Raw genomic sequence first — 27,583 nt, 5'->3', positions numbered from 1 at the left:
AAGGGTGTGAGCATGTGTGTGCTGTGAGCATGCGTGTGCTATAAGTGTGTGTGTTGTGTGAGCATGTGTGTGCTGTGAGCATGCATGTGCTGGAGCATGTGGGAGCATGTGTGAGCATGTGAGCGCGTGAGCGTGCATGAGCATGTGTGTGAGCATGTGTGTGTTTGAGCATGTGAGCGTGCACGAGCATGAGCCTGTGTGAGCATATGTGTTTGAGCATGTGTGAGTGTGCGTGAGCGTGCACGAGCGTGTTTGAGCGTGAGTCTGTGAGCATGCGTATGAGCATGCATGTGCTGTGTGGGAATGTGTGAGCATGTTGGTGTCACGTGCACATCTGGGTAGACCTGTGCTTTGTCCACATGCGTGTGCACCGTGTATGCCATGCATGTACAGGTGTGTGCTATGTGCAGGCACACACACGCGGCGTGGACAGACCTGGGACCAGGAGGACACCTCAGCAGGACGAACCAGGCCCCATCCCTGGCGTCCCCAGTGCCGAGCGGGCTGCTGCCACTGGCCGGGCTCCTCCCTGGGGCCGGGAGCACAGAGCATGTGACCTCGGGGTTGGCTTGCTGCAGAGACCCGCCCCCCCACCAGAAGACGAGGGAGCGGGAGCTGGGGTGGGTGGACAGACACACAGACGGACAGACGGCCGGGTGGGGTGTGCGAGGTGGCGGCGTGCAGCGGGCACTGCGGTGCGGGGCGCGGGGTGCAGGGTGCGGGTGTGGCGGCGTTCAGACTCAAGAAAGAAGAAAGACCAACCGGATTCTGGGTGCAGATGTTGAAGGTGAGGGGAGCGGGTGGGGCGGTTGGGGAGGTGTGGCCAGCGTTTTTTTAGGTTGATTGGTAACCAGTGCCAAAAAAAACCCCATGGGTGTCCGGGAAGGTGGCGGGTTGGGGGCGACCATTGGTGAATGGACACACAGACCATGTCATGAGAGGGACATGAATTTCATAGTGCATTTTGATTGGATGAGTTTTTCAGACGGCGTTGCGCCAATAGACAGTTTAAACAGCAGGCATGGAAAGAGACAAGACAAGAAACAGTCATTATCCGTCGTCCGCCCTCCCGGCCCCGCCCGGTCCCAGGACCCTCAAGGGCCCGGCTCCCCCTCGCCTCCGCCGAGCTGAGCTCTGGCCTCTGCTTCTTGGGCTTACCTGGGAGGCAGAAAAGGGGGTGGCCGTGGGCATCTAGCAGGGCGGGCTAGATCTGCTGGTGGGCCCAGCATCCCACCCCTAGCTCCCCACAGCATCCCACCCCCAATCCCCCCACAAGGCGGTCGTCCTTCAGAGTGGGGCTGGCAGGTGGCGGTGTCCAGCATCCGGCTGGGCCCGCTGCCCCAAGAGGCTCCTCCTGCCCACGCCTGAGTGGCTAAGTGACCTCGACCGTCCTCCCTGGCGCTGCCGGGTGCTGGGCGCTGTGCGTGGACGGCCCCCGCCCTCCGTCCCCACCCTGAGTGGCCTCTGCTGCTGGGCCCCTTCAGTTAAACCCTCCGAGGAGACTAGCTTTTGTTTGGGGGTCCCATCCGGCTGGGTTCAGGGGCCACGCCCGGTTCTGGCCCTTGGTGGGGGTGTGCCGGGGATGGAACCCAGCGCTCCCTGCCCGCCCCCCCCCCGCGACCCTCGACCCCCGCACAGCGCCGCCTGGTGACCACGGCCATTTCTGCAGTTATGATGCCGAGTCGCTGTGGGCTGTGGGACAGATGCCTGGGGACCCTCTAAGAGGCCAGCTGGAGCTAGCAGACTTGGTTTGGGATCATGGCCTCCGGGTTCGCTGGGTCTCAGCCCTCCCCAGCACCCCCTGCCCGCTGCCGTTCTAAGCTCACGGCCAGGGAGCAGGGAGAAACCCCCCGAGGAGCCCGAGAGTGGGGCGTCGCCTGCAATGGGGCACCCTGTTCCACCCCTCCGGTTGAGTCTGGCGTCCCCCCCCCCCGGCCCCCCTGCTCCCCAGCATCCCTGCTGCCCCCCGCGAGGGGCCACGGGACACTTACCCCGAACTCAGTGACGAGGATGTCTGTGATGCTGCCAAGGACCGTCACGAAGTCGAAGATGTTCCAGGCGTCACGGAAATAGTTCTGGAATGGGGGGGCCACATCAGGGGGCGCTGGGCAGGGACCCGCTGGTTCCCATGGAGGCAGCGTGCCAACAGCAGAGCGGGGACTCATACCCCTTTCCTGGACGCCCGGGCCCAGCTCTGCCCTGCCGGCTGCCCCCATTCCTCTCTCAGGGGAGTCTCAGGCCTCACCCAGGGATGCTCAGGGCTGACTCTGGCCTTGAGCTGAGGAGTGGTCTCGGGAGGCCATCTAAAGGATGCTGGGGACTGAACCCCGCTGGCTGTGGGCAAGGTGAGCCCCTCCCTGCTGTCCTGCCACTCCAGGCCCCAGCTCTGACGCTGTCTGAGGCCTCCTATCATGTGTTGGAAAGTCCCCCCTCCCCAGGGTCCTCAAGGACTGGGAGCTGGGGAGATTGGGGAGGGGGCACCCCAAGCCTGGGGCCAGGACCCACTGGTGGGAACCGTGTTTCCTGGATGAGGGCTGACCCTTGCTGTCCTCTGCATGTCCCTTCTCGGTGACTGACCCTCCGTGCACACCCCAGTCTGCGTGGCGAAGGGCCTGAGCCCAGGGGTCCCTCCATCCGCCAGGGGGTAGGAACGCACACAGATGGAGAGGGGGGCATGATTGGACACTCCCCCACCCCTGCCATGAGTCCCCGCAAGGACAAGCAAACAGAGACCCCAAAGGTGGGCTGCACCCTGACAGCCCAAAGCCCAAACCTGGGGCCCACCCCTGCACCAACAGACAGCAAGGTGCCCCCTCCCCTGCATCAGATGCACTTGGGGCACAAATCACGGAGGCATGCACCCCTAAAGCTGCCCTGCGCTGCAGTTTGGGGGGGTGTCGATGACGGACCCACAAACTCAACCCCAAGCGTAGGGCTCTGGGGGAGGAAATGTCCGATGTGGGGGTCTGGGCGTCCCCGGCTCCCAGGCCCCCTTCCTAGAGGCAGCGGGTTGGGCTCTTTCAGTTTTGTTTTGGGGCCATACCGGGAGGTGCCCAGGGCTGACTCCTGGCTTTGCACTCAGGGGTCACTCCTGATGGGCTTAGGGGCCCCTATGAGTGCTGGGGATTGAACTTGGGTCAGCCATGTGCAAGGCCAGTGTCCTTCCGGCTATGCTGTTACTCTGGGTTTTGGGGAGAGGGGAGGCTGGGATGACACTTCTGACCTCTTGGGGACCCCAGGATCCCGTTGCCCCTCATCCTGCGGGTCACTCTCTGGAGAAGGTGCCTTATGTGGGGAGGAGGGGTGCAGCCTCTCTGGGGCCTCCGAAGGTGACCCCTCAGGACCGCTTGTGGGCAAAGGCTCTTTCATCTTTTTCTCAGGGGGCTGCGGACTTCCCAGTCACGCCAGGATAGAACTCAGAGATGGAGCATGCCGGACCTATGTTCCAGCTCCTCCCTGACCCCAGCTGTGCTCTGGTTTTTAAATTTTCTGTCTTTGGCCCACTCCTGATGATGCTCAGGGTAACCCCTGGCTCTGCGCTACCCACTGTGTTAGTGCTCCGGCCCACCCATGGATTTCTATCAGTGAAGCAGATTCTGGGGTCCTGGGGAGGGGAGGTAGTGTTGAAGCCATTCACACAGTCCCCACGGCCGCCCCCTCCGGGGAGCAGCAGGCCAAGGCTGCTGGTCGGCAGGGCACAGGTGGCTGTGAGGAGGCAGAGTCCAGGGTGTGCCTGGTTTCAGTGAGGACAGCACTAGGAACTGCATGACACTGTGATATTCTTAGACAGCACTGGGAACTGCATGGCACCACGCTGTTTCGGGACAGCACTGGGAACTGAATGGCACCACGCTGTTCTGGAACAGCACTAGGAACTGCATGGGACCGCGCCCCGAGAGGGGGGCTGCAGCGAGCGTGGCGGGTTCCCCCAGCCCCCAGCCCACAGGTGTCCAGCTTGGCCGCACTCACCAGGATCCCAAAGGCCATGACCTTGAGCAGACATTCCAGGGAGAAGAGCGACGTGAAGACAATGTTGAACACCCGGAGTGCATTCTCGTAGGCTGTGGACGCCCCGTAGAACTGGAGGGACAGGAGGGACAGGACGCGGGGGTCGGCCGCAGCCCTCAGCGCCCCCCTGACCACTCGCCTCTCTAGAGGCAACCCCGGTTTCCCACAGAGCCTGATCTCTCTTCCGTGGTTTTTGGGCCATAGCTCAAGGCTTCGGTCCTGGCACCCTGTATGATCCCCTGAGCACAGCGAGGCGTAACCCCAGGAGTGAGCCCCACCACCGCCAGGGGAAATACAAGAAGGGGGCAGAGACAGTACGGGGGCAAAGGCACCTGCAGGCCTGGGTTTGATCCTTGGCATCCCATATGGTCCCCCCAACCATACCAGGAGTGACCCCTGACTGCAGATCCAGGAGTAAACCCTGAGCGGGGAGGGGTTAGCCCTTGCCCCCCGCAGGAATGATGCAGCATGAAAGGTCATTCCTCTCTCTCTCTCTCTTTTTGCAGGGGGCCAAACCCTGCGATGCTCAGGGGTTATTACTCCTGGCTCTGTGCTCAGGAATCATTCCTGGCTGCTCAGGGACCCTACAGGATGCTGGGGATTGAACCTGGGTGGGGGCGTTGGCCCCTCCACTGCCCTCCTGCTCCAGCCCCTCCAACGTGGAGAAGCCGCCGCTAATCCCAACATCGCCGCATTTTCGGGTGGACATGGGAGATTCTGCAGCACGGGGGCTCCCCTCCTGCACTGGGGGCCACAGGGAGATGGTGGGACACGGGGCGGGGGGAGGCTGACTTCCACTCTTGGGGAGATCTGTGACCCCGAACTCCTGCCTCATTTTGCTCATCAAACACTGGGGGGACGTTTCTTGCTCCCTCTGCACCAGGCTTGCTGGGAGCTCGCAGGTGGGGGCTGGGTGGGGACTGGGTGGGCCACGGTCCTGGGCCGGCCCACGCCGTCACCCTTCCAGGAGGCTGGCTGAGGTGGGGCACTGGGCGCAGCCAGGGCCAGCTTCCTGGGGGAGGTGGCCCTGGATGGAGTGTGTGGGGGGTGGTGTCCAGGTGGCTCCGTGTGCTGGGGGGGCAGGGCTCGGCGCAGGGCCCACCTTCATCATGAGCACGATGGTGTTGAGGGCGATCATGGCCATGATGGTGTACTCGAAGGGCGGAGACACCACGAACTGCCACATCCGGTATTGGAAGCTCTGCTTGTTCTGCGGCATGTGGCGCGTAAGTGGCTTCGCGCTGATGGCGAAGTCGATGCAGGCCCGCTGCGGGGTGGGGGCCGGGTGAGATGGGTCTGCCCACGTGTGTGCAAGGCCAGCACCTCTGGTGGCCCCGCCAGGATCCCCCACTGCCCAGAGCCAATGGCCTTCAGCCCCTCCCGGCACTACATGGGCCTCTGTGGGCCTCAGGGAAGGGGGAGGCGAACATCAAGAACTGCATTTTGGAAAAGGAAAACAGAGCCCAGAGAGGTGGAGGCACTGGCCTGGGGGCGCACAGCACAGGCCACAGGAACTGCTCCCTGGAGGGTCCAGGCTGCCAAGCAGGGGAAATTCTGCACCCCCTAGACAGCAGAATCTGCCCACCCCACCCCAACCTGCCTCAGCTGCGGAACTGGACTTTACACCCCGCCCCATTCCTCCCCTGTGCGTGGCACTGGCTGAGGCTGCCAGGGAGCCTGGCACTGGGGGGAGGCAGGGGCGGTGTGTGTGTGTCTGGTTCGCTCCAGGCCCTGAGCTGGATCCCTGGGACCTGGGGCCATCCCAGGCACTGAGAAAACCCAGAACCTGAAACAAACCAGCCAGAATTCAAGTGCTGCACAGCTGGCCGGGGCGGCAGGTGGGGTTAGCACAGCGCCCCCGACACACCCACACGTGTGCACACGCACATTCTCCACAGGGCCCTCCAGAGCCACCAGGGCGCTGGGGCAGGAGCGGAGCCTGAAAACTGCAAACAGTTTCTTCCCTGCAAACTGCTGTTCCTGCGTGTCTGTGAGCACACGCTGTGTATGCACGAGACTGAGTTTGTGCATGTGTGTGTGCATGTGTGAGTCTGAGTCTGTGTGTGAGGCTGTGTCTGTGCACGTGTGAGCCTGTGCATCTGTGTGTGTGTCTGTGTGTGTGCGTGTCTGTGTGTGTGTGCATGTGTGAGTGTGTCTGTGCATGTGTGAGTCTGTGTCTGTGCACGTGTGAATCTATGCATCTGTGTGTGTTTCTGTGCATGTGTGAGTCTGTGCATGAAAGAGTCTGCGTCTGTGTGTGTGTCTGTGCATGTGTGAGTCTGTGTGTGTCTGTGCATGTGAGTCTGTGCATCTGTGTGTGTGTCTGTCTGTGCATCTGTGTGTTTCTGTGCATGTGAGTCTGCGTCTGTGTGTGTGTCTGTGCATGTGTGAGTCTGTGTGTGTCTGTGCATGTGAGTCTGTACATCTGTGTGTGTGTGTGTCTGTGCATGTGTGTGTTTCTGTGCATGTGAGTCTGCGTCTGTGTGTGTGTGTGTGTCTGTGCATGTGTGAGTCTGTGCGTCTATGTGTGCGCGCACACGTGTGAGTGTGTGTCCAGGAGGGTGAAGGCTCGCTGTACCAGCAGCCGCCCTGTCCGAGCCCTCAGCACCCGGTCTGGTCCCCGCAGTCCCGGCAACCCCCTCAGGGCAGGGCCTGGCTCGAACCCCGCACCACAGCAGACGGCCCCAAATATAAAGAGAAACCCGACATCCACTCCGCAAGGCCCAGCCCGGGTCTGCGCTGCTGCACCACAGCCACGCCAGGCCGGCCCCCGAGCCCGGGGCACCTCGTTCTTCTCCAGGCTGTAGTCCTCCATCATCTTGTCCCCCTGCTCCTGGAACGTGATGATGATGAGGGCCACGAAGATGTTGACGAAGAAGAAGGGGAAGACGACGAAGTAGACGACGTAGAAGATGGACATCTCCATGCGGTAGCCGGGGCTTGGGCCCTGGTTCTCGAATGTGGCGTCCACCGAGTGCTTGAGGACCCTGGGGGTGGGGGGTTGACACAGGGGCTGTGAGGTGGGGGGAGAGGCTGGGGGGGTCTGGCGGCCCGAGAGCCGGGGCTGGCCCCCGAGGGGCGAGTTGGCTTCTGGCTCGGCCAACGCTTGGTCTGTGGCGCTGGTATCGGGAGGGGGGAGTCGGGGGCACGCGCTGCTCTCGGGACTCTGAGGAGAGGGTGCTCCGAGCTCTCCGTGCTTGGGGTGTCTGTGGGGGGAGTGAGGGGGCATGGCGCTGCTCTGGCCAGGACACTGAGGTCACAGGATCTTACAACATCCAAGGGTCAAACTGCCCCAAAGCCCCGGGCCCATGACCTGCTGACCCAGGGAGTGCAGCCGGCTGGGGTGGGCGTGCGTGGGCCCCAGCCAGCCCCCAGACCCCCATGGGGCCAGTCCCCGCCCTGGGCACCCGCCTCACTCACTGGGGCCAGCCCTCGCCCGTGGACACGGTGAAGAGTGTGAGCAGCGCCCAGAGCACGTTGTCGTAGTGGAACTCGTACTTCTTCCACTCGCGGTCCCGCGCCTTCACCTCATTTTTCTCATAGAGCAGGTACTTGCCGCTGCGGCAGGAACAGGGCTGGGGGACTTGTCGGAGGGGGTGGGGGCGTCCCAGACCCCCGCCCCCTGCCTCCGGCCCCAGGCTTCTGGGCCGAGTGTCTGGGCCCGAGAGTCATCTTTGCGGCTCAGATCTTCACGGGTCTCAGTGTTGCATGTTCCCCCCTTACAGTACTCAGGGATCCCCCCACACCGGCACTTAGGTGATCAGACTCAGGTCAGCCACAAGCAAGGCCGACACCCCCCCGCCCCCCGACTGTCTCTTGGGCCCTGTGTTCATGAATTCTTGTTTTCTTCTGTGGGTGCACCCTTGCCGGGCACTCTACAACTGTCTGAATTTGGAGTCACTTTTATGTCTTGTTTTTGGGCCACAACCCGATGAAGCTCAGGGCTGACTCCTGGCTCTGGGCTCAGGGATCACTCCTGGTGGGGTTTGGGGGACCACATGGGATGGTGTGGATCAAGCCTGAGTCGGCTGCCTGCAAGGCCAGCACTGTCCCATCTCTCCTTCCTGGGGTCCCATCTTTCCTCCCCGGGGTCCCACCTCTCCTCCCCAGGGTCCCATTTCTCCTTCCCGGGGTCCCACCTCTCCTTCCCGGGGTCCCACCTCTCCTTCCCGGGGTCCCACCTCTCCTTCCCAGGGTCCAATCTCTGTAGTCCTCCTCCATTATTTTTCCTAAGGATCCTGAGGTTCTCGGGTCTCACGTGGGCCGGCTTTGTGCTCACTACCCAGCTACCCAGCACCTGGCTTTCCTGGTGCGACTGTGACACCAGGAGTGACTCCCTACCAGCTTCTCTCTGTGCCTCCCGGAGCCCCCTGCCCACTTGTCAGGATGCACCGACAGGCCCCAGCCGCCCTCCCGGCCCCCAGGACGCACCGACAGTCCTTCTCGAACTCCTTGGACTCGTCGGTGCAGTGGAAGAACTTGCCCTTGAACAGCTGCACAGCCACGACAGCGAAGATGAACATGAAGAGCATGTAGACGATGAGGATGTTGAAGACGTTCTTGAGCGAGTTCACCACGCAGTCGAACACGGCCTGGGGGTGCGGGGCGTCAGGGGCCGGGGTCCTGGGACAAGGACCCCCCCACCCCAGCCCTCCCTCATCCTCAGGCAACCTCCCCACCAGACATGCAGGTAGGGCGCCCTCTGTTGGCAGGCCGTGGCACTGCATGGACGCGCACATGTTGGTCTCCGGATCAACGGGCCCCAGCGACCACTGCAGCTTCCCACGTGGCGCCTCACCTTGAGCTTTGGCAACCGCTTGATGGTTTTAAGAGGTCGTAGCACCCGGAGGACACGGAGGGACTTGATAGTGTTGATGTCCTTCCCTTTGCTGTTGCCCCTGTGGAATAACGCGGGGGGGAGGGAAAGGAGGGCAGCGGTCAGGATCGCGGGAGGCCGGATGCCCCGTGGCCCTGCGCAGCGTCCGCTGTCTGCCGTGGACCTCTCGGGACAGCCCCCTACCCTCCAGGAGCAGGCAGAGCCCCCGCCACTTCCTCCCCTTTTGTGGGCCATGCCTGGCGGCGCTCTCGGCTGACTCCTGGCTCTGTGCTCAGGGACCCTATGGCGGGCCAGGGACCGAGCCCAGCAAGGCCTCAGTCCTCCCCGCTGTCTTAGCGCTCGGATTCCTCACCCCTGTACTTGGGAGCTTCTAGGGCGAGGTCGGGGGGGTCATCATCAGGGGCTGGTGGGGCTGAGCTCTGGGGATCCCCATTCCCCATCTGAGCTCTGGGGACCCCCATTCCCCATCTGATGCCGACCCCCCTGCAGAGTCGAGGGCACTGGCCGGCCCCCCCCACCCCCTCCAGCCCCATCACCCTCTGGGATCCTGGCGACCCTTGGGGATGTGTCATCCCAGGGGGTTGGAAATTCCCCATTACAGTCCCCCACAACTCTCCCCACAACCAATCACCCAGCCTGAGGTCAAGGGTGCCACCCAGCCCTCTGGCCCAAGGAGGCCCCAGGGTTCGGGCCCCAAGTCCCAACGAGGGCTGACGGCGCCTGCAGGCTGGACTGTGGGCACTTGCCGGGGCCACCTTCTGCCCTTTCCACCTGCGAGGCCCGCGGACGCCACCCCCGACATCCCCACGTGTGGAACCGCCCTCCCGCCACCCCGCTGTTCTCCGCCAAGAGTGGGGCTACCGGTGCTGGTCCGGGTGGGGCGCAGTGGCTGCACCCTCCCTCGGGCTTCCTGCTCCCTGGGAGCAGCCTGAGGGGCCGCGTCAGGGTGAGCAACAGGACAGCGGCACAGACACCAGGCCACGGACACAGGTCGGGACACGCAGCTGCCCAGGGCACAGAGGATGTGGGGACGAGACAGAACGAGACAGAGACAAAGAGAGGGACGGGGGGGGGGGGGGGGGAGAGGGAGAGAGAGAGAAAGGGAAAGGATAGAGGAGGGAGAGGGGAGGGGAGTTGGGGGAGGGGAGGGCAGATGGGGGAGGGGAGGGGGACAGAGGATGGGAGGGGAGGGGGAGGGGAGATAACAAGAGAGGGGAGGGGAGTTGGGGGAGGGGAGAGGGGGGAGGGAAGATGGGGGGGGGATAGAGGAGGGGAGGGGAGGGGAGGGAGGGAGGGAGGAGGGGAGGGGAGATTTACCGTGCGCTGCTCCTGCAGAGATGCGGGAAGAGAGGTGGTCAGCGTGTCAGAGGACACAGACAGGACACGCACAGCTGCACGGCCCCCCCCAGGTGCAGGCGCCCCAGCACTGCCCAACCTCACCAAGAAAGCCAAAATCTCTCGGGGCTGGGGGCAGCCCTTTGGGGCACCTGGGTATGGTCGCGGGTCGGGGACCCCCCCATGACGCCCGACCGTGAGAGGCCACAGAGCCCCCTCGGGCAGCATCCAGTTTTCACTTGGGGGGCCACACCCGGCAGTGCTCAGGGTGACTCCCGGCTTTGTGCTCAGGGGTCACTCCTGGCGGGGCTCGGGAGGCCCGTGGGGTGCTGGGCTCTGGGGTGGTCAGCCTGCCAGCACGGTTGCGCCCATTCCTCCCAGGCGAGGGAGTGGGCTCAGAGAGGGCCAGGGACTTGCCCAAGGTCACACGGTGACTCGGGCCTGAGCGAGAGTCAAACCCGGGTGCTTTGTGCTTCATCACAGAAGAGAAAGAAACGGGCAGGGGAAGGGAACTGAGGCCGGGGAACCCCAGGCCCCGCACTCCGCCACAGAAACAGGTGGGCTGCCCCAGGCTGCTGCTTTGGCTTCCTGGCAGTTGGGTCCTGAGCATGCAGGAGTGGCTTGATCAAGGCTCAGTGCCGCTGGCCTTGAGTGATGGTGGCAGCCCCAATGACCAGTGGGCTGTGAGGGCAGGGCCGTGGCCGGGGGATGCAGATGGTGGCCCCGTGCATGGGCACAGCGTGCGACCCAGGGGACGGCGGATGAAATGGGTGTTAATGGTGGCATGGAGCACAGTGAGTAGGAGAACCACGATATGCACACACAGACACACACAGACACACATGCACACAGACACACACACAGGCACACAGACACACATGCACACATACAGATATACACACAGACACACATAGACACACACACACACAGACACACACACGCACACACAGATACACACGTAGGCACACACAGACACATACAGAAACAGACACACACATAGGCACACACAGACACACACGCAGACACACATACAGACACACCTACTCACACAAAGACACACAGACACACACAGAAACACACACATACACACAGAAACACACAGACACACACACAGACACATACGCATACAGACGCATACAGACACACACAGACACACCTACTCATACATTCAGACACATACCCACGCGTACATATACGGACACACACAGACACTCTTACACACAGACACACCCACACATATACATACACACGTACTCACACACACAGACACACACTCTCATAGACACATCCACACTCACACATACAGAGACACAGATACACAGACATACACTCACACATACAGACACACACACAGACACACCCACATTCACATATACAGACACACACAGATACACAGACACACACAGACCGAATACACACATACAGACACACATATACACAGATAGATATATTTAACACAGACACAAACAGAAACACACATACACACAGATACACAATAGACACACAGTCACACACATTCACACATGCATAGACACACAGATCCACAGACATACCCACACTCACACATACACAGACACACAGTTACACAGACACACACACTCACACATATAGACACACAGATACACACAGATACACCCACATTCACATATACAGACACACACACAGATACAGACACACATACACAGACACACATAGATGCACCCACACTCACACATACAGACACACACACACGCAGATATATTTAACACAGACACAGAAACACACATTCCCACATACACACACAGACATACATAAACAGTCACACACTCACACACAGATACACTTACAGACATAACCCCCCGTCAGCCCTTCTGCCAGACATATCCACACATGCACACTCGTACACAGACACACACTGATACATACAGACACAGAGAAACACACACAGTCACACACACACAGACATACGGACCCATCGCCCCTCTACCAGACACACCTGCACACTCACACAGACGCACACAGAAACACACCAGACCCCAATCCCCACGCAGAGGTGGAATCCTGGCCCCCACCCAGAGAGGCCAGAGCCCCTCACTGTGCCCCTGCCCTGCATTTCTGAGCTCTAGGCATCCCCCTCACATCAGGCTACAGTGCCCCTAGTTCCTGCCACCCCCGATTCACCGGGCAAGGCAGTGAGCAACCGTGGGTTTGTCGGGTTCTCAGGCCACGGAACCCCGAGAGTGACATCCAGGGGGAGGATCTGAAAACTTTTCTAGGGCGGAAAATTAGCCATGGGGGAGGGGGGTGGGCTCCCTGTGTCCTTTGGCAATCCTGCCAGCCCCTAGGCATGCAGGCGTGGCTTGATCAAGGTGCTCAGCCTGAGGTGCCAAGCCTGACCTCTCGCCCTGAGGAGAGGGCAGCAGATGGACTCAAGGCAGTGAGGGAGGGCAGGACCGACAATGGTGGGTGCCAGGGAGTTCTCCTAGGTCCAGCACACCCAACCCGCCCCACGTGAAGTCCAGGGTCGGCCCAAATCCGGAAGGAAATCCCACACCCTCGGGCACCTCGAGATGGCCGCTGCCCGCCTGTTTCCCTTGCCAGAGCTTCAAAGACCCGCCCTGCTGAGTGCGGGTCCCTGACCAGCCTCCCCGCTCCCACTCCCAGATGCAGCTCCACCCACCCATCCCCTTCACATTTCCAGAGAGAAATGCAAATGCCCGCAACTGCATCAGCCCCGCTGGGGTGTGCGGGGCCAGCGCTGGCCCAGGGTCAGCAGAGCCTGAGTCACCTCGCGCTCGTCTGGCAGGGGGAAAGGGTCTGCCACCTGCAGGTCACGGGGGCGCCTGGTGCTGGAGGAATCAGCTGGGCTGGAGGGAGGCACTGGGTGCTGGGGGACCAGCCACATTTAGGGGGAGAAAAAAAACAAGCAAGACACAAAGGCAAAAAGATCCGGGGCTGGAGGGCTAGTGGCTCCTGGAACTGCGACTCTTCCTGAGTGGCGACTGGGGGCCGGAGTGGGGTGGGCAGGGCAGCGCTGCGCCCCCTCACTGACCAGAAGGTACAAGTGATCTTCCAGTCAGGCTTGTGGGGACAAAGTGCAGGGAGGGAATGCAGGGGCCGGTCACTGCTCCGGCCTGCTCAAAGGCAAGCCCCCAGGAATGGGGTATGGGGTGTGGGGGGGGCGTTCAGGGGTCCTGCAGGAAACTGAGGCAGGGCAGGATGCAGAGGCCCTGAGAGAGCCCAGATATCTCAGAGGGGCAGAGGCTGGGCTCCCGTGAGACCCGTTTCAGGACTGGGGTCACTTCGAGGCGCCCGACTCTGCGGCTGAGACCACGCAGCAGTGGGTTGGACCTGAGTGAAATGCTGACCCTGCGCGCTGCTGGCCTCGGGCACCTGCCCGCAGTGACCAGCAGCCCCAGATGCCTTTCTAGAAGCCGCAGCTACTGCATGGTGCCACTGCTCGGGCGCCCCGCGTAGGGCTGCCAGCCACGGGCCCTCTGGGAATGGCCCCGGGAAGGGTCCCTCGTTTCCCGGTGATAAGGGGGCTGCTCTGTCAAAGATCAAGGCGCCCACGCTGCCAGAGCGAATGAAGGGCACTGGGGTGGGGAGCTCGGCTGGCCTGGGGTCCCCTAGTCTCACGCACACTCGGGTCCCCGCTGTCTTTTGAGGGAACCCCCAAAGAGACAGCTCTGGGGGCTTGTGGAGTGGGAGGGAGATGAGATGTCGGGTGAGGGGAGATGGGAGGGTCCCCATCGGTCATGCATAAGCCAGTCGCAGGCCCCGCCCCGCCTCCCCGCAGAATACATCACCTCCCCCCCGCCCCCGCCGGGTCCAGTGGGCAACCCGGCAGGGAGGCTCAGGAGGGACTTACGTGAAGGCGAAGGCCACCAGCGCTCCACTGACCACTATGAAGTCCAGAATGTTCCAGAGGTCGCGGAAGTAGGCGCCCTGGTGCAGCACGAGCCCCAGGTCGATCATCTGTGGGGGAGAAGCAGGGCTGGTGCTCGGTGTCAGAGTTCTTCCGGTCGGGGTGGAGGGGGGTGGGGGGGACGAGGACACACCCGCCTGCCTCACCCCCTCCTCCGCCACCACTAACCGGGCCCGTCCCGCTGTGCCCCCCAGAACAGCCCCGCGGTTCCCTCCTCGCACCCCCCAGGGTCCCCTGTGGGGTCCCGGCTGGCCCCCCCCTCACCTTGATCACCATCTCAAAGGTAAAGACGCCTGTAAAGACGTAGTCAAAATACCGCAGCACCTGCAGGTGGGGGGGAGCGATCACGGGGGCGCCCCAGCACGGCCGCCCCCGGGAGCCAAGGGCCAGGGGCTCCAGCCAGCCGCCCGGTCCGGTGGAGCGGGGCGGGCACAGCGCAAGGGACCCTCGCCTGCCGCGGCTGGCGCGGAGGGGGCGGTTTCCAGGTGGCGACGGCCACTTCCAGCAGGGGGCAGCAGAGTCCCAACCAAACGAAAATCCGAAAACCTCTGCGGGGCGGCTCGGCTTCCCGGCCCGACACAGGCTTTGCTCCCCGCTGGGCTGGAGCCCTGGCCGGATGAGACGGGGACCTGGAGGTACGGCGAGGTGGGCCCCCGGGATGGCTGGAGCTCCTCTGCCTGCTGGCCCCACTCCCATCGTGCCCCAGGCCGCCACTGGTGTGACCCCAGCGCGAGTCGTGCCGAGCACGGCCGCCAGGGAGCGCCCCGCGAGAGTCCCGCCCCTCAGGCCCCGCCCCTGCCCCATCTGCCAGTCACCGGCCTTGCGGGCAGCAGAGCCCGATTCAGTCTCTGGCACCTAATCTCCTGAGCACCGCAGAGGTGATGGGACGACCCTGGGGATCCCCTGGCACGGCAGTGTCCTTCAGCGGTGCATTCTCAGGCCTCACAGTGACCCAGGAGTCAGGGAAGGACCTCGGGGTCCTGAACACCCCCAAAATTCTACCACTTGGGGACCAAGTGATAGTCAGTTCAGCGGGCAGGGCAATTGCCTTGTATGTTGGGTCCCCAGACCCCCACTGGATCCTCCATCAGCGCCAGGAGTCAGCCCTGAGGCCACTGGGTGTGGCCCCAAGCCAAACAACAGTAACAAAATAATAATAGTAATAGTAACATAATGGTACTCCCTGACTGCTTTGTTTTGTGGCCATACCCAGTAGTGCTCAAGGCTGACTCCTGGCGGGGCTCAGGGGACCCTATGGGGTGCCGGGGCTTGAATCCAGGTCGGCTGTGTGCCAGGCAGCACCCTCCCCGCTGTGCTGTGGCTCGAGCCCCGTGACTCCCTGGCGTTTGCACCCAACCTTCCTGACTAAATCAGTAAGTGTCCCCTGCCAGAGCTGGACAGTGGGGCCGGAAGGACACAGGAGGTCACTCCAGGTCTGGGGTCGCGCAGGGCGAGGCCTAGCACACTCGGGGCTCCACGCTGCTCTGCCTGCCTCCAGTCTTGGCCTTGATGGCGACCCCCAGGCCCAGAGGGAGGAGGCAACGCGGGTGAGGTGTTGGGGTCCATGGCTGAGAGCGGCGGCTCTGCACTGCCTCCTGCCAGGGGCTGCAGGTGCAGATCCTACCCCCAGTGGGTGCACGAGGGTCAGTGCAGGGGGACCCATGGAGAATGGGGGGCACTGGCCCTGGGGCTCTGGGCCTGGCGCTGCAGGGGAGAGGACCCATCCTGCCTATCCCCTCCCTGCAGCCCTCGAGGGGGACAGGGACCCCTCCGTGGAGCCTCATCAGGGCTGTGTTCTAATTATCTCCTTCCCTCTTCCCTCCCGCCTCTGTCCCTGGGGACCTTCCAGGCCTGCCTGGGAAGGGAAATGCAAGGTGAGCAGAGGGTGGCTGATGCATGAGTCGCAGGCTCCCGGCCCCTGACCTACTTAGCTGGGCATGGTTAGGCTGGCGGCCGGGAAAGTTCCCCCAGTGCTGGCTGGGGGTCAGCCCCCTGACCACCAGCTCATAGGTTAGGCCCAGGCTGCCACCCCTTGGCTTCCCCTCACCTCACACTCATTTTGGCTGTGTGGGAGGATGCAGATGGAAACAGGCACATTGTAGAGTTACAAGGCCACCACGGCGCCCCAGCCTCACTGTCCCTGTCTGATCAGCAGGGACACCCTAGCGGGGATCCTGCACCAAGCCCCTGTGACCTCTCAATAGTCTGCTCACCGCCTGGGAGCCCTTGGAGGTGCCGGGAATGGAACACAGGTTAGCCATGTTCAAGGCCAGCGCCTTTCTGGCTGTACCATCTCTTTGGAATGAGAGACCTTTCCAGCTCTCCGCACAATTCCAAGTTTGCTTCTTGGTGCAAACAATCTCTGTGTCCACTACTCGGCCGCAAATGGAGGTGTCTCTGTGGGGGTGACCTAGTGGGCCACACCCCACGCAGAGCATGGGCACTGCCAGCCCCTCTCCAACCCCCGCCCTCCTGACACTCTGTCCTCCCAAACACATAGAGCCAGCTCAAGAGCCGTCCCCAAAGGGCAATTTGCCCCATTTTCCTTCCACCGGGTTACCAGCTGCACGAAGGGGGTGGGCTAGTGACTGGGGTGGAGTCTTGGGGCCAGGGTCAGAGTGGGAGGAGCCTGGATCAAGGGGCGGGACCAGAACCACGGGGCGTGGCTTGAGCTGAGAGGCGGGGTCGAACAGAAGGGCGTGACTGTGATGGAGGGGCGGGGCTTGAACCAAGAGGGTGGGGCTTGGACCAGCCACGGGGCTGTGGCCTAGGGTGCGGAGTCGGGGACTCACGTTGTTCCGGGGCGCATTGGGCTGCACCGGGTCCTCGGCTGCCAGGGCAATGCTGCTCATGGCGATGACCATGAGGATGCACATCTCGAAGTAGCGTAGGTTCAGGATGTAATGGCACAGGCGGCGGAGGCTGCGGGTGTGCAGGGGTCCACTCAGACCACCCACTCCCCTCCCGAGCCCTCTCATGACCCACATCCAAGGTCCCCCAGTCTCCACCTCCCGACCCCTCCCCCACCTCAGCGTTCCTTTGTCAGGGACAAGTGGTGCTGGGGCTAGAACTTGGGGCTCGTGAGTGCGGGGCACGCGCTCCGGCCCTCTGTGCCTCTCCCTGGCCTACACGGCCATTCTCTGAAGGGCTGCTGGACAGAAGGGAGATGTGAATATTTATGACGGTGATTTTCCAGGAGGTGGCTGCAAGGAGTCCTCCCCCACCAACCCCACATGAGCACACCACGAGTTTTTATCTGCAGCACTTGAAAATTTGGCACTACTATTATTTTTTGGGGGGGTCTCACACGTGCAAGCGTTTTATGCATCAAGCTCTGCCGGGCTCTGCACCCCTCTTGAGTCCTGGCTTGGGCACTCACGGGTTGGTGGTGGAGAGGATGAACATGGAGCTGTAGGGGGGCATGGGCTTGGGGCCATCCTCCCCAGCGTCATCGTCCTCTTTCTTCTCCTCCTCCTTTTTTGGCAGTGGGTCTGGGTTGGCGTTCTTGTTCACTACGAGGACAAGGGTCAACATGGCAGGGGCAGAGAGACTGAAGAGGGGCTGGTCAGGGGCTGGCCTTGCATGCAGCTGATGGAAGTTCAATCCCCAGCACTCCATGCTTTCCCTGAGCACCAGTGGGAGTGACATGAGCATAGAGCCAGCAGTAAGCCCTGAGCTCCACTGGGTGTGGACCCCAAACAAAAACAACAGACAGGGGATGGGGTTCCTTCTGTGCTTTCCCGCCAGCCTCGGGGTGTCTGCTTCCTCACCCTGCCACCTAGAGCAGGCAGAGGCAGTGGGTCTGCTCCTGTAAGCCACCAAGGACAAGATCCCCACCTTCCAGGGGAGGAGGCACAGACAGTGTGACTGGCTCAAGGGTGGCAGGGCTGGGATTTGAACCAGGAGAGCCCAGCCGACCTGCCCTCCAGGACTGGAGTCTGGTGAAGACCCTCAGGGGAGTGTGCCCCAGCCCGAAGAACTTGTTGTGGGGTGCAGGGAGACTGAGACCAGGCATCTTTGCTTGCAGCTGGGGAGACCGACTGCTTCTTCCCTCCCCCCGTAGCTCCCTCTCAGGACCCAGCCCAGGGGCCACCAGCCCGGGAACATGGATCCTGTCAGAGAGCCTCTCTGAGCCTTGGCCTTTTTGTTCTCTTTTCTGGTGCTTGGGCCAGCCCCTGCCTCTGAGTTCATGGATCCTTCCTTAAGGGGTCTGGGGTCTTTATGGGACGCAGGGGACTGAACACAGAACGGCCACGTGCAAAGCCAGTGTCCTGGGCACCATGCTCTCCCCCCACTTCCTGGGGTCCCCATCGGCTTCTCACCTTGCACGACCGTGTGGCTGAGGGGCGGGCAGGCCGGGGGGATGTCCACCGCAGTGTGGTCGGGCTTCCTGGCAGTCTGCGCTGAGTTGGCCTGGCTACTGCTGGGGTTGGTGACAATAAGGCTGTTCTCGGGGGATTTTTGGGGGCCAGGGTTGGACGGGTTCCCCGGGTTGTTGGGGATCCGGCGGCCAGCTGCATTGGGGGCCTGGGCGGGTGGACCCAGCATGGGGTCCGTGCTGTTGCCCATCTTGGTGGGGCTCGGGGGCAGGCCCGGGGGGCCCCGGGTGTCGTGGGGGCTGGGAGACTCGGCCGTGGCCAGTTTGTTGTTCTTCATATTGTCGATGGCCTCGGCCAGCGGTGGCTCCTGGGTGCGACCCAGGTCCTGCTGAATAGGCCGAGTGGTCGACAGGTTGGGGCCCGAGACGGGCACCCCGGAGCTCTGGTTGTCTCTGTGGAAGGAAGACCATGGACAAAGACCCGCAATGAGTGAAGACGCACAGAGACCCATCTGGGAGAGAGGATCCTGCCTGGATGGATGGGGAGAGACCGTGGCCATCTTCGACCTTCCAGTGACCTAAATATCATCCTCTGGGGTTTCAGGAACCAGGGCACACTCTTCTCTGTGGGAAACGGTCTCTCTAAAACTCTCTAAAACTTCTTCCCCACAGACAAGAAAAGTATAAAGTAGTTCCTCAGGAAGTTTTTAAAAATAAACAAGAAGGGCTGAACCCATAGCACAGCAGGTAGGGCATTTGCCTTGCATACAGTCGGCCCAGGTTTGATCTCCGGCATCCCATATGGTCCCCGAAGCGCTGCCAGGAGTAACCCTAGCATTCCTGGGTGTGACCCAACCCCTCCCTCCCCCAAAGGATACAAACGACCACCTGATTTTGTTATTATAATAATTCTTCCTTGTTTGTTTTTGGGCCACACCCAGCGGTGTTCAGGGTTTCTTGCTGGCTCTGCACTCATGGATCACTGGTGATGGAGGTGATTTAATCAGGCTGGCTGCATGCAAGGCAAGCGCCCCCCAATTTACTTATTTATTGTTTTTTGCGTCACACCTGGCGATATACAGGGGTTACTCCTGGCTCTGCACTCAGGAATCACTCCTGGCAATGCTCAGGGGACCATATGGGATGCTGGGAATCGAACCGGGGTCAGCCACGTGCAAGGCAAACACCCGACCTGCTGTGCTATTGCTCCAGCCCCAAGCGCCCCCTACTTTTTAAAAATTGTTGGAGGCAAAGCCTGATGGTGCTGGAAATCGAACCCAGGGCTTTGTACACGCCAGACAGGAGCTCCCCCCATGAGCTACTGCATCCTGCGCGGCCAAGTGACATGTTGAGGGGGAAGCCAAGAGCTTCCTCAAGGAGCACCGCCCATCGGGCTAACCACGCCCATCCTCCCAGCCACACCCATCAGCGAGCCACCTCCATCCGTCCAGCCCCGCCCACCCTCCAGGCCACACCCACCCGCCAATCCGGCCCACCACCACGCCCACCTCCAGCCACACCCACCGCGCCCCGCCCCGCCCACTCACTTCCTCCGGCGGTGCCGGCGCTCGCGGTCGTCCCTCCGCGTGTCCGTGTCGTACGCGGGGCCCGGGGGCCCGTGGCGGTGCCGCCGCCGCCTCTCGCCCCCGCCGCCGTCCGGGCCCTCGGCCTCGCCCTCGCCGCCCCGGGCCGGTCGGCTGCCCTCGCGGTGCCGCGCCCGGCGCTCCGCCTTGTCCTCGGGCACCTCCTCGCCCGGCCGGCGGTGGGGCCGGTGCCGGCGGGGCTCCCCGTCGGCGCCGGTGCGGGGGGAGCCGCTGCGGCTCTCGCGGCTGCCGCCCTGGCCCTGCCGGCGGCCGTGCCGGGCGCGGTGCGGGTCCCCGGCCTTGGGCCGCTCGGGCTCGGCGTCCCAGAAGCCCGGCGGCTCCAGGCCGCCCTCGCGGAGGTGATGGTCCGACTCGCGGCCGTAAGGCCCCTCCCGGCTCAGCTCGGCCTCGTGGCTGTCGGTCCAGCAGGGCCGCCGCGCGTCCAGGCCCCCTGGGCCGCCGGGCTCCCGCGCGCGCTCGTGGTAGCGCGCCTGCTTGCGCAGGAAGTCCTCGGCGCGCTGCTGGCCCAGCCGCTGGTCCGCCGCGGGGTCGGCCGCGCCGCTCTTGTTGGTGTTGTTGTTGCGGTTCTCCTGCGGGTCCACCACCAGCGGCCGGTCCAGGTGCGTCTTCATGTCCGGCCGCAGGTGGCGCGTGTACGCCGCCTTCCAGCGCTCGTCGGGGTCCGGCTCGCCGTACAGCGCCTCCCGGCTGGCCAGCAGGTTCAGCTTTCGCATCTCGCTCGTGCGCTGCTCCCACACCGACTTCGCGGGCTTCTGGTTCTTCTGCTGCTCCTTCCTGCAAGGCCGGGCCGCGGGCTCAGCCGCACGCGGGCCACCAGGGCCCGGCGGCCACTCCGCCCCGCGTGGGAGGTGCACACTGGCTCGCTGGCCCCGGCGCACGGGGGGGCCCGGGCTGCATCTCTCCGGGGAGGGGGTGTCACCGTGGCCCCCAGACCTCCCCTTCAAAACCCAGCGTCTGGCGGGCCTTCTGTGTCTCCACCATCAGGTGGGATGCCAGTCTGTGGGAGGCTCAAAACCTTGGGATGACTCTGTGACTGACTTCCGGCTCAAATGGGGCGGGGAGGACCAGATTAGGGGAAAGTGGAATAAACTGCCCAGTGACGGCGCAGAGATCCACTCACCGGGCCCCACGATTGTCCAGGTCATTACTAACACCACCACCGCTGCCCAGGCATTCGGCCGGTATGAGTCTCCCGTTTGCTGGACAGTCACTGGGGGGCGCCCGTGAGCTCAGAGTCTGGTTCTGCCCTCTGGTGTTCCCCAATACTCAGGTGGCTTTGGGCTGACTCAGAGCCAAAGCCCATGTCCTCCCCGGGACACAGTGAGCACTGCCCAAGCCCTGCTTGCCTCCACCGGTGTCTTTTTGGCCCACCTCACTTGCACCCTCCACTCCCGTTCCTGTTCCTGAACCACACCAGGACCCGTTCCTACCCCAGGCCCTTTGCATGCCCTGCCTAGGCACCTCCCAACACCTCTATACCCCCTTCCAGTCTTCCGCTCGCTCCCCACCCAGTCCCCTGGTGGGTACTGTGCTGCTCCACTTGCAGTGGGTGCCCGGTCGCCTATTCTGCAGAGGCTGCTGCAGGGGGCACTTACACGGCGATGGACATGTTGGCTGCTGACAGAGGGCTCACTTCCGCCACCTCCTTAGCTTTCTGCAACGCCAGTTTCTGGTTGGCCGCCTCCTCTTCTTCTTGTTCGTCCTGTACAGCATGCACCCCGGGTGCGCCATTCATCAACCTTGGGTCTGGGCTGAGGCTCCCCTCCCCCTGACCCACAGGAAGCCCAAACCTGGAAGGGGCCTTCTAACTGGGTGCCCTCGCAGCACGGCACAGCCCGCTGGGAGCAGAGTACAGCTTTCCTGCTCACAGGACCTTCTGGGGGCCCATGGTTTTCAAACATGGGTCTGCGGCCCCCTACTGGCCCACAGACCTTCTGCAACTCAGTAGTTCTGCCTTTTTTTTTTTTTTTTTTTTGCTTTTTGGGTCACACCCAGTGATGCACAGGGATTACTCGGGGCTCTGCACTCAGGAATTACCCCTGGCAGTGCTTGGGGGACTATATGGGATGCTGGGAATCGAACCCGGGTTGACTGCGTGCAAGGCAAACTTCCTACCCCCTGTACTAGTGCTCCAGCCCCAACTCAGTAGATGGAAAGAAACTTTTATAGGATTCTTTCTGTTCTTGTTTTGGGGCTACCCCCAGTGGTGCTCAGGGGCTACTCCTGGACACAGCCTTGGGGATCCCTTCCGGTGGTACCTGGGCCATGCAATGCGGGGGTTGAGCACATGCTCCAGCTCTGTGGGTACTGCTTTTTTTTGGGGGGAGGGCGCACCCAGCAGTGCTCAGGGGTTACTCCTGGCTCTGCACTCAGAAATTATTCCTGATGGGTGCTCAGGGCATATTATAGGATGCCAGGAATAGAACTCAGGTTGTCTGCATGCAAGGCAAATGCCCTCCCTGCTGTCCTATGGTCCCTGGGCTCTGCTTCTTTTTAAAAAGGGCTGAAGAGATAGCGCAGAGGTTAAAAACCACACACACACACACACACACACACACACACACCCATACACACCTGGCCAGTTTTGTTCTCATTTTCATGCACCCCCCTGGGCTGGAGGCCTGGGGGGTGGGAACCCTGCCCACCCTCCTCCCTCCCTCCCAGGTCCAGTGGCTAGAGGCTCAGCAACAGGCATGTGTGTAGGAAAACTGACTGCTTTCGACTTTCTTTTGATGGGATGGGGCTGCTGGGGGGAGACACAAGCACCCTACCCCCAAGCCCAGTTCCTATGATGCTTTTGTCCTGGCACCTCTCCCCAACAACAGCAAAGATGCCCACGGGCTCCTTGGTGCAGTGTGCAACCTGGGCAACCATCCCTGGCCGTCTTGCTCTGGATGTGTGCTTGGCTCTGAAAGGCTCCTGTGAGGCTGCCTGCCATGGACTTGCCTCTTGGCCTCCTCCAGGCCCCTCTGGCAGCACTGACCACACACAGAACAGGGACTTCTTGCATGGGTACCACCATCATTCTCCACTGAGCTGTCCTGTCTTCTCTCACACTTCTACCGTCTTCCTTCCTAGCCATGGGAGGAGGCTCACACCCTTTCTCGACCTCAGCTTTCCCATCCATCTTACGGGGACACAGCACCTCCCTATCCCACATGCAAGAGGGAGCTGGGCACCCCAGAAAGGTGATTATATCCTTTGGGAGGTGGTTATAATTATTTTTGAAAAACGGGGGTGGGGAAGTGTCTTCCAAACGGTGCTTAGGGGGCCCAGGGGCCACCACCTCCAGCAACTCAGTGCCCTAGGCCACCCAGGCCCTGCTGGTCACGAAGTGCTCAGCACTTGGGAAGTGGGTGGTGATCATCTTAATTTTAAACCCCGGGGCTCCCATGCGGGGCTTGAAGAGAAGCTGAGTAAGGGGACTGAGTGTGGGAACTTTCCCGGTCTGGGTTCGAATCCCAGCCTGTCCTTGACCAGCTTCATGAAATGAAGGCTCAAACCACAGCTGAGCACTCACCATATGCAAAGCAGTTGATGGTAGGGCCCTAAGTTCCAGCCCTGGCCCCTGGGGCGCTAGTCATGAATACCACCCCCCCAAAAAAAAACCCTGTAAAAAAAAAAAACCAAAAATACTGTGGCCTTGGTTTCCCTTCCCCATGAGGAAGGGGCTGGCCATGCCTCCAGCCTCCAGCCCTGTTTCTCTGCTGCATCCAAGCGGAGGTGATGGAATACTGGCTGGTTCCCAAGTTCCAGGGGATGGGTGGGGTGGAGGTGGGGGGCACCTCTCAGGCAGTCTCAGGACCCGGTTCTCCATCTGTCCTGTCTTTCCAGACCTGTCGTGACTCCGACTGCCCGCCTGACGGTCTCCCTGTCCTCGGAAGTCCCTTGTCGCTGCCCATTCCCTGTATACAGGGCATGGGGTGCACCCTGCCATCTGTTTCCCGTGTACCCCGCTGTCTCGCCCTCACTCCACCCCTCTGCGACGAGCCCTGCTGGAAGTGTGACAGTCTGCGGGGGCCAAGGAGGTGCCTTCCTGGCCCGGGGCCTCTGCAAAAGCTCTGGCCCCGGCAGCCCCGCCAGCCCCGCGGTCTCTCTGCCAGGTCCTCATCCCCCCACGCCACCTTGGTGAGCTCCTGGGCATTGGCGAGATTGTCCACCGCGATGGCCAGAAACACATTGAGGAGCGTGTCTGCAGACGCCGGAGTCAGGGAAACATCGCCCGAACTGTGGGCACCGGGATAGCTGCTGCCCCTCCTCGCAGCCCCCTCCCGCGGCTTCCGCCCACAGCCCACCGGCGGGGAAGGATACAGTTGCCGAAGAGCGTGAGCACGATGAAATAGATGGAGAAAACCATGCCGCCCTGCACGCCGCCCTGCGATTTGATGCCGTCGTACATGACTTCATTCCAGTCCTCGCCGGTGAGGATCTGCAAGGGAGCCCATGGCCTCTGAGCTGCGAGCTCCTCAGCGGGTGCTCATTGCAAGAAGCCGAGCCACGCCCCTCTGCGCATGCGTTCACATACCCGCCCGCCACGCCCCTCTGCTCGTGGGCATTAAGCGACAACCCCCCCTGCGCATGCGCAGTCAGACGTGGCGCTATGCCCCTTCACGCAAGCATAGTCAGACGCTCCCATCACGCTCCTCAGTGCACGTGCGGTCAGACCCCTAAAACCACATCCCTCCACAAGACGGCCCCCCACCACACTTCTTGGCACATGCGCAGTCAGGCCCTGAGCCGCGACCCTTGGCACGCGTGCACCCCAACCCCCAAACCCGCTATACGTCTGTCTAGTCCCCCACAGATCCCTTGACTCTAGGGCTCCTGCCTGGCTTCTAGGAAGAGCGGAACCTTTATGGCTCGCCGCCTTTCCTGCCGGGCCGAGGAATGAAAAAGGCCTGTGCTAAGGGATCCCCCTTACTGCGGCGCACCCACAAATCCTCTCCTTCAGAGATGGGGGTGTCTGGGGACGGTGTGGTGAGGTGGGGCTTCTGGCCTTGGAACTGAATAAGTAGGAGGATTTGGGTGTCTCCGTGTCTACTTCTGCTTCCCTCTGACCACCAGCAGTGAGGACCCCGAGCAGAGGACAGAGCAGCCCCTGGAACCCCCTCCTGCATGCAGACCTTCCTGTAGGGGGTTGCTCCCACGGACTGCAGAAGAACCCCACCCGGCCAGTCTGCAGAGCCTGCTCCCCATTCTTGCAGTGGAAGCCGCTGGCCCCGTCTCGCCCACCCCTTCCTCCTGGGGGTGTCTGAGGGGGTGGGTTCTCACCTGGAATACCGTCATTATTGCCGCTGGAAAGGTGTCAAAGTTGGTGGGGGGAGTCCCTTCGTCGAAATTAAACCTGGGGTGGAGAGGCGGGGGGCACGCAGGTGTTTCTGGGGTCCTGGTTCCCCAGCTCCTCTCCTGGGAGTAGACGGGGAAGGGCACCCGCCCAGCTGCTCGCATACCCAGCTTGCGGGGTACCTCTACGGTGGAGGCGGGCGGGGGGACCCCAGGCAGCCGCACACTTACTGACCGCCGAAGAGCTGCATCCCCAGCAGGGCAAAGACCACGATGAAGAGGAAGAGTAGGAACAGGAGGCTGATGATGGACTTCATGGAGTTGAGCAGAGACACGACCAGGTTCCTGAGAGATGCCCAGTACCTGCCGGGGGGCCGGGGGTGAGGCTGGACATGGCCCTGGCGGCCCACCCTACGCCACCCAACTCGGGATGCCAGGGTGCCCCGAGACTCACTTTGTAACTTTGAAAATACGCAGTAACCTGAGGGCTCGTAACACGCTGATGCCGAAGGACGTGCCGGGTTTGATGACGGCCCAGATGACCTCAAAGATGCTCCCGATGATGACCTGGGGGGAAAGGGGGCTGTGTCCTGGCTGCACCCCTCCCCAAAAGTGGGACAGGTGTCGGGGTACCCCTTCTTCCACCCCCTTTAATTGATTAATTTGGGAGGGAGCCATATCTGACTGTGCTCAAAGTTCATTCCTCGGGTGCTATGCAGTGATCGGATCAAATGCTGGCCACCCTGAGGCAGATGCCTCCCCCCCCCCCCCCCCCCACACACACACACACTGTGTCTCTGGTCCTGTGGCCCCCTTTCATTAAGGGACACCCCTGCCAGACTCCAATCTCAACCCCCTTCCTCGGGCAAAGAGTTCCCACAGCCAACAAGGTCAAGTGACTTTCCAGGGCAGCTCCTTTCTGCTCCTTTCTGATGGGAGGTGTCTCTGTCCCCCAAGAGAGGACCTGGGGTCACCACCGCACCGCCCGGGGAAGAGCTGGACCACAGAACTCACCCCGCAGTCGAAACAGTTGAAGGAGGAGTGGAAGTAAGGCCGCGTCCCGAGCCCGTACATTTTTATAAACATTTCGGACATAAAGAGTCCTAAGAAAATGAATTCTGCATAGTCTGGAGGGAGAAGGGGCAAAGACAGGGCATGAGTGGGGAGCACCAGGGCTTCCAGCATTCCTGTCTACCAGTGCCCTGTCCTGGGGCTTGTCTGGCCGGCAGGGAGGGGGCAGATGACCTTCAGTGACTTTGGCTGAGGGCCTCAGTTTCCTCTCTGCTAAAAGGAAAGCACAGGGGCCGAAGTCATAGTACAGTGCATGCAGCTGACCCGGGATTGATCTGATCCCCGGCAGCCCATAGAGTCCCCCAAGCACCGCCAGGAGTAATTCCTGAGTGCAACCTGGGTTTCGCTGGGTATGATGGAAAAAGCAAAAAAAAAAAAAAAAAAAAAAAAAAAGAAGGGAAGCCCAAGTCTTTCCCACTTGCACTCCCCGAGAACTGCCCTAGGCTCTTCTCCGTGGTGCCTGTGGGCCTGTGGCCTTGGCCCCACTGCCCTGTGTGACACGCTGGGTGCAGGGCACTGATGGGGTCTATGTCCTGTGCTGGTCAGCCAGGGGCTTCTTGGGGGCTCAGCGTAGTTTATATTTTATAATTTTCATTTTGGGCTCACACCTGGTGGTGCTCAGGGGTTACTCTGGCCCTGCACTCAGGGGTCACTCCTGGTGGGCACTGGGGAACTCAACAGAGTGTCAGGGATCAAACCCCGGTCAGCCACATGCAAATCAGAGGCCCTCCCCACTGTGCTATGGCTCCAGTCCCTTAGTGCATCTTTAAACCGACCAGCTAATGAGAACTAACAAGCTGACCAATGAAGTGGCCAAGGAACCAACCAAGCCACTAGCCAGTCAACCAGTCAAATTACCAACTAACCAATCAATGAACCAAAGAGCCAACTAGCTCCAACTACAACTAATACACCAAACTGACGAGGCAGACAACTAACCAACTGGCTAATTAACCAACCAGCAAACCAATTAGATAACCAACTAGTCACCCACCCACCTATCCACTCAACCAACCACCACCCACCCACCCATTATATTCACCTACCCACCCACCACCCAACTATCAGCCAACCAACAACCATCCACCCACCTTATTCACCCAACCAACCAACAACCACCCACCCACCACCCAACTATCAGCCAACCAACAACCAACCCACCAGGGCTGAGGCCAGGGCACCCACAGCACAGGGAGAGTGAGGGGGCTGATGTCCAATAC

The 27,583-nt window shown here is 61.7% G+C and overlaps 1 protein-coding gene across 9 annotated transcripts in view; it reads right to left on the bottom strand.

The window, feature by feature from the left end:
• Positions 1-27,583, bottom strand: part of CACNA1A (calcium voltage-gated channel subunit alpha1 A) — a 114,756-nt gene that overhangs the window by 16,526 nt on the left and 70,647 nt on the right. For 5 of the 9 annotated variants that reach the window (XM_056119618.1, XM_056119620.1, XM_056119613.1 and 2 more), the window contains exons 12-31: positions 26,307-26,419; positions 25,747-25,859; positions 25,524-25,655; positions 25,281-25,353; positions 24,321-24,438; positions 24,134-24,201; positions 21,605-21,711; positions 19,953-20,783; positions 18,410-18,858; positions 17,467-17,599; positions 16,880-17,009; positions 14,352-14,411; positions 14,031-14,137; positions 8,807-8,906; positions 8,440-8,600; positions 7,429-7,566; positions 6,794-6,995; positions 5,111-5,275; positions 3,970-4,080; positions 1,986-2,075 (exon numbers count right to left, since the gene is read on the bottom strand). In XM_056119618.1, coding sequence (XP_055975593.1) covers positions 1,986-2,075; positions 3,970-4,080; positions 5,111-5,275; positions 6,794-6,995; positions 7,429-7,566; positions 8,440-8,600; positions 8,807-8,906; positions 14,031-14,137; positions 14,352-14,411; positions 16,880-17,009; positions 17,467-17,599; positions 18,410-18,858; positions 19,953-20,783; positions 21,605-21,711; positions 24,134-24,201; positions 24,321-24,438; positions 25,281-25,353; positions 25,524-25,655; positions 25,747-25,859; positions 26,307-26,419 — 3,401 coding nt within the window. The remainder of the gene's footprint in view (positions 1-1,985; positions 2,076-3,969; positions 4,081-5,110; positions 5,276-6,793; positions 6,996-7,428; positions 7,567-8,439; positions 8,601-8,806; positions 8,907-14,030; positions 14,138-14,351; positions 14,412-16,879; positions 17,010-17,466; positions 17,600-18,409; positions 18,859-19,952; positions 20,784-21,604; positions 21,712-24,133; positions 24,202-24,320; positions 24,439-25,280; positions 25,354-25,523; positions 25,656-25,746; positions 25,860-26,306; positions 26,420-27,583) is intronic. The other 4 variants (XM_056119617.1, XM_056119616.1, XM_056119619.1 and 1 more) reach the window with 1 other exon arrangement.

Source organism: Sorex fumeus, unplaced genomic scaffold (assembly GCF_029834395.1).
Source record: "Sorex fumeus unplaced genomic scaffold, SorFum_2.1 ptg000041l, whole genome shotgun sequence".
In the NCBI taxonomy this organism is placed as follows: Eukaryota; Metazoa; Chordata; class Mammalia; order Eulipotyphla; family Soricidae; genus Sorex; species Sorex fumeus.
This window is presented reverse-complemented; position numbering and strand designations above follow the sequence as displayed.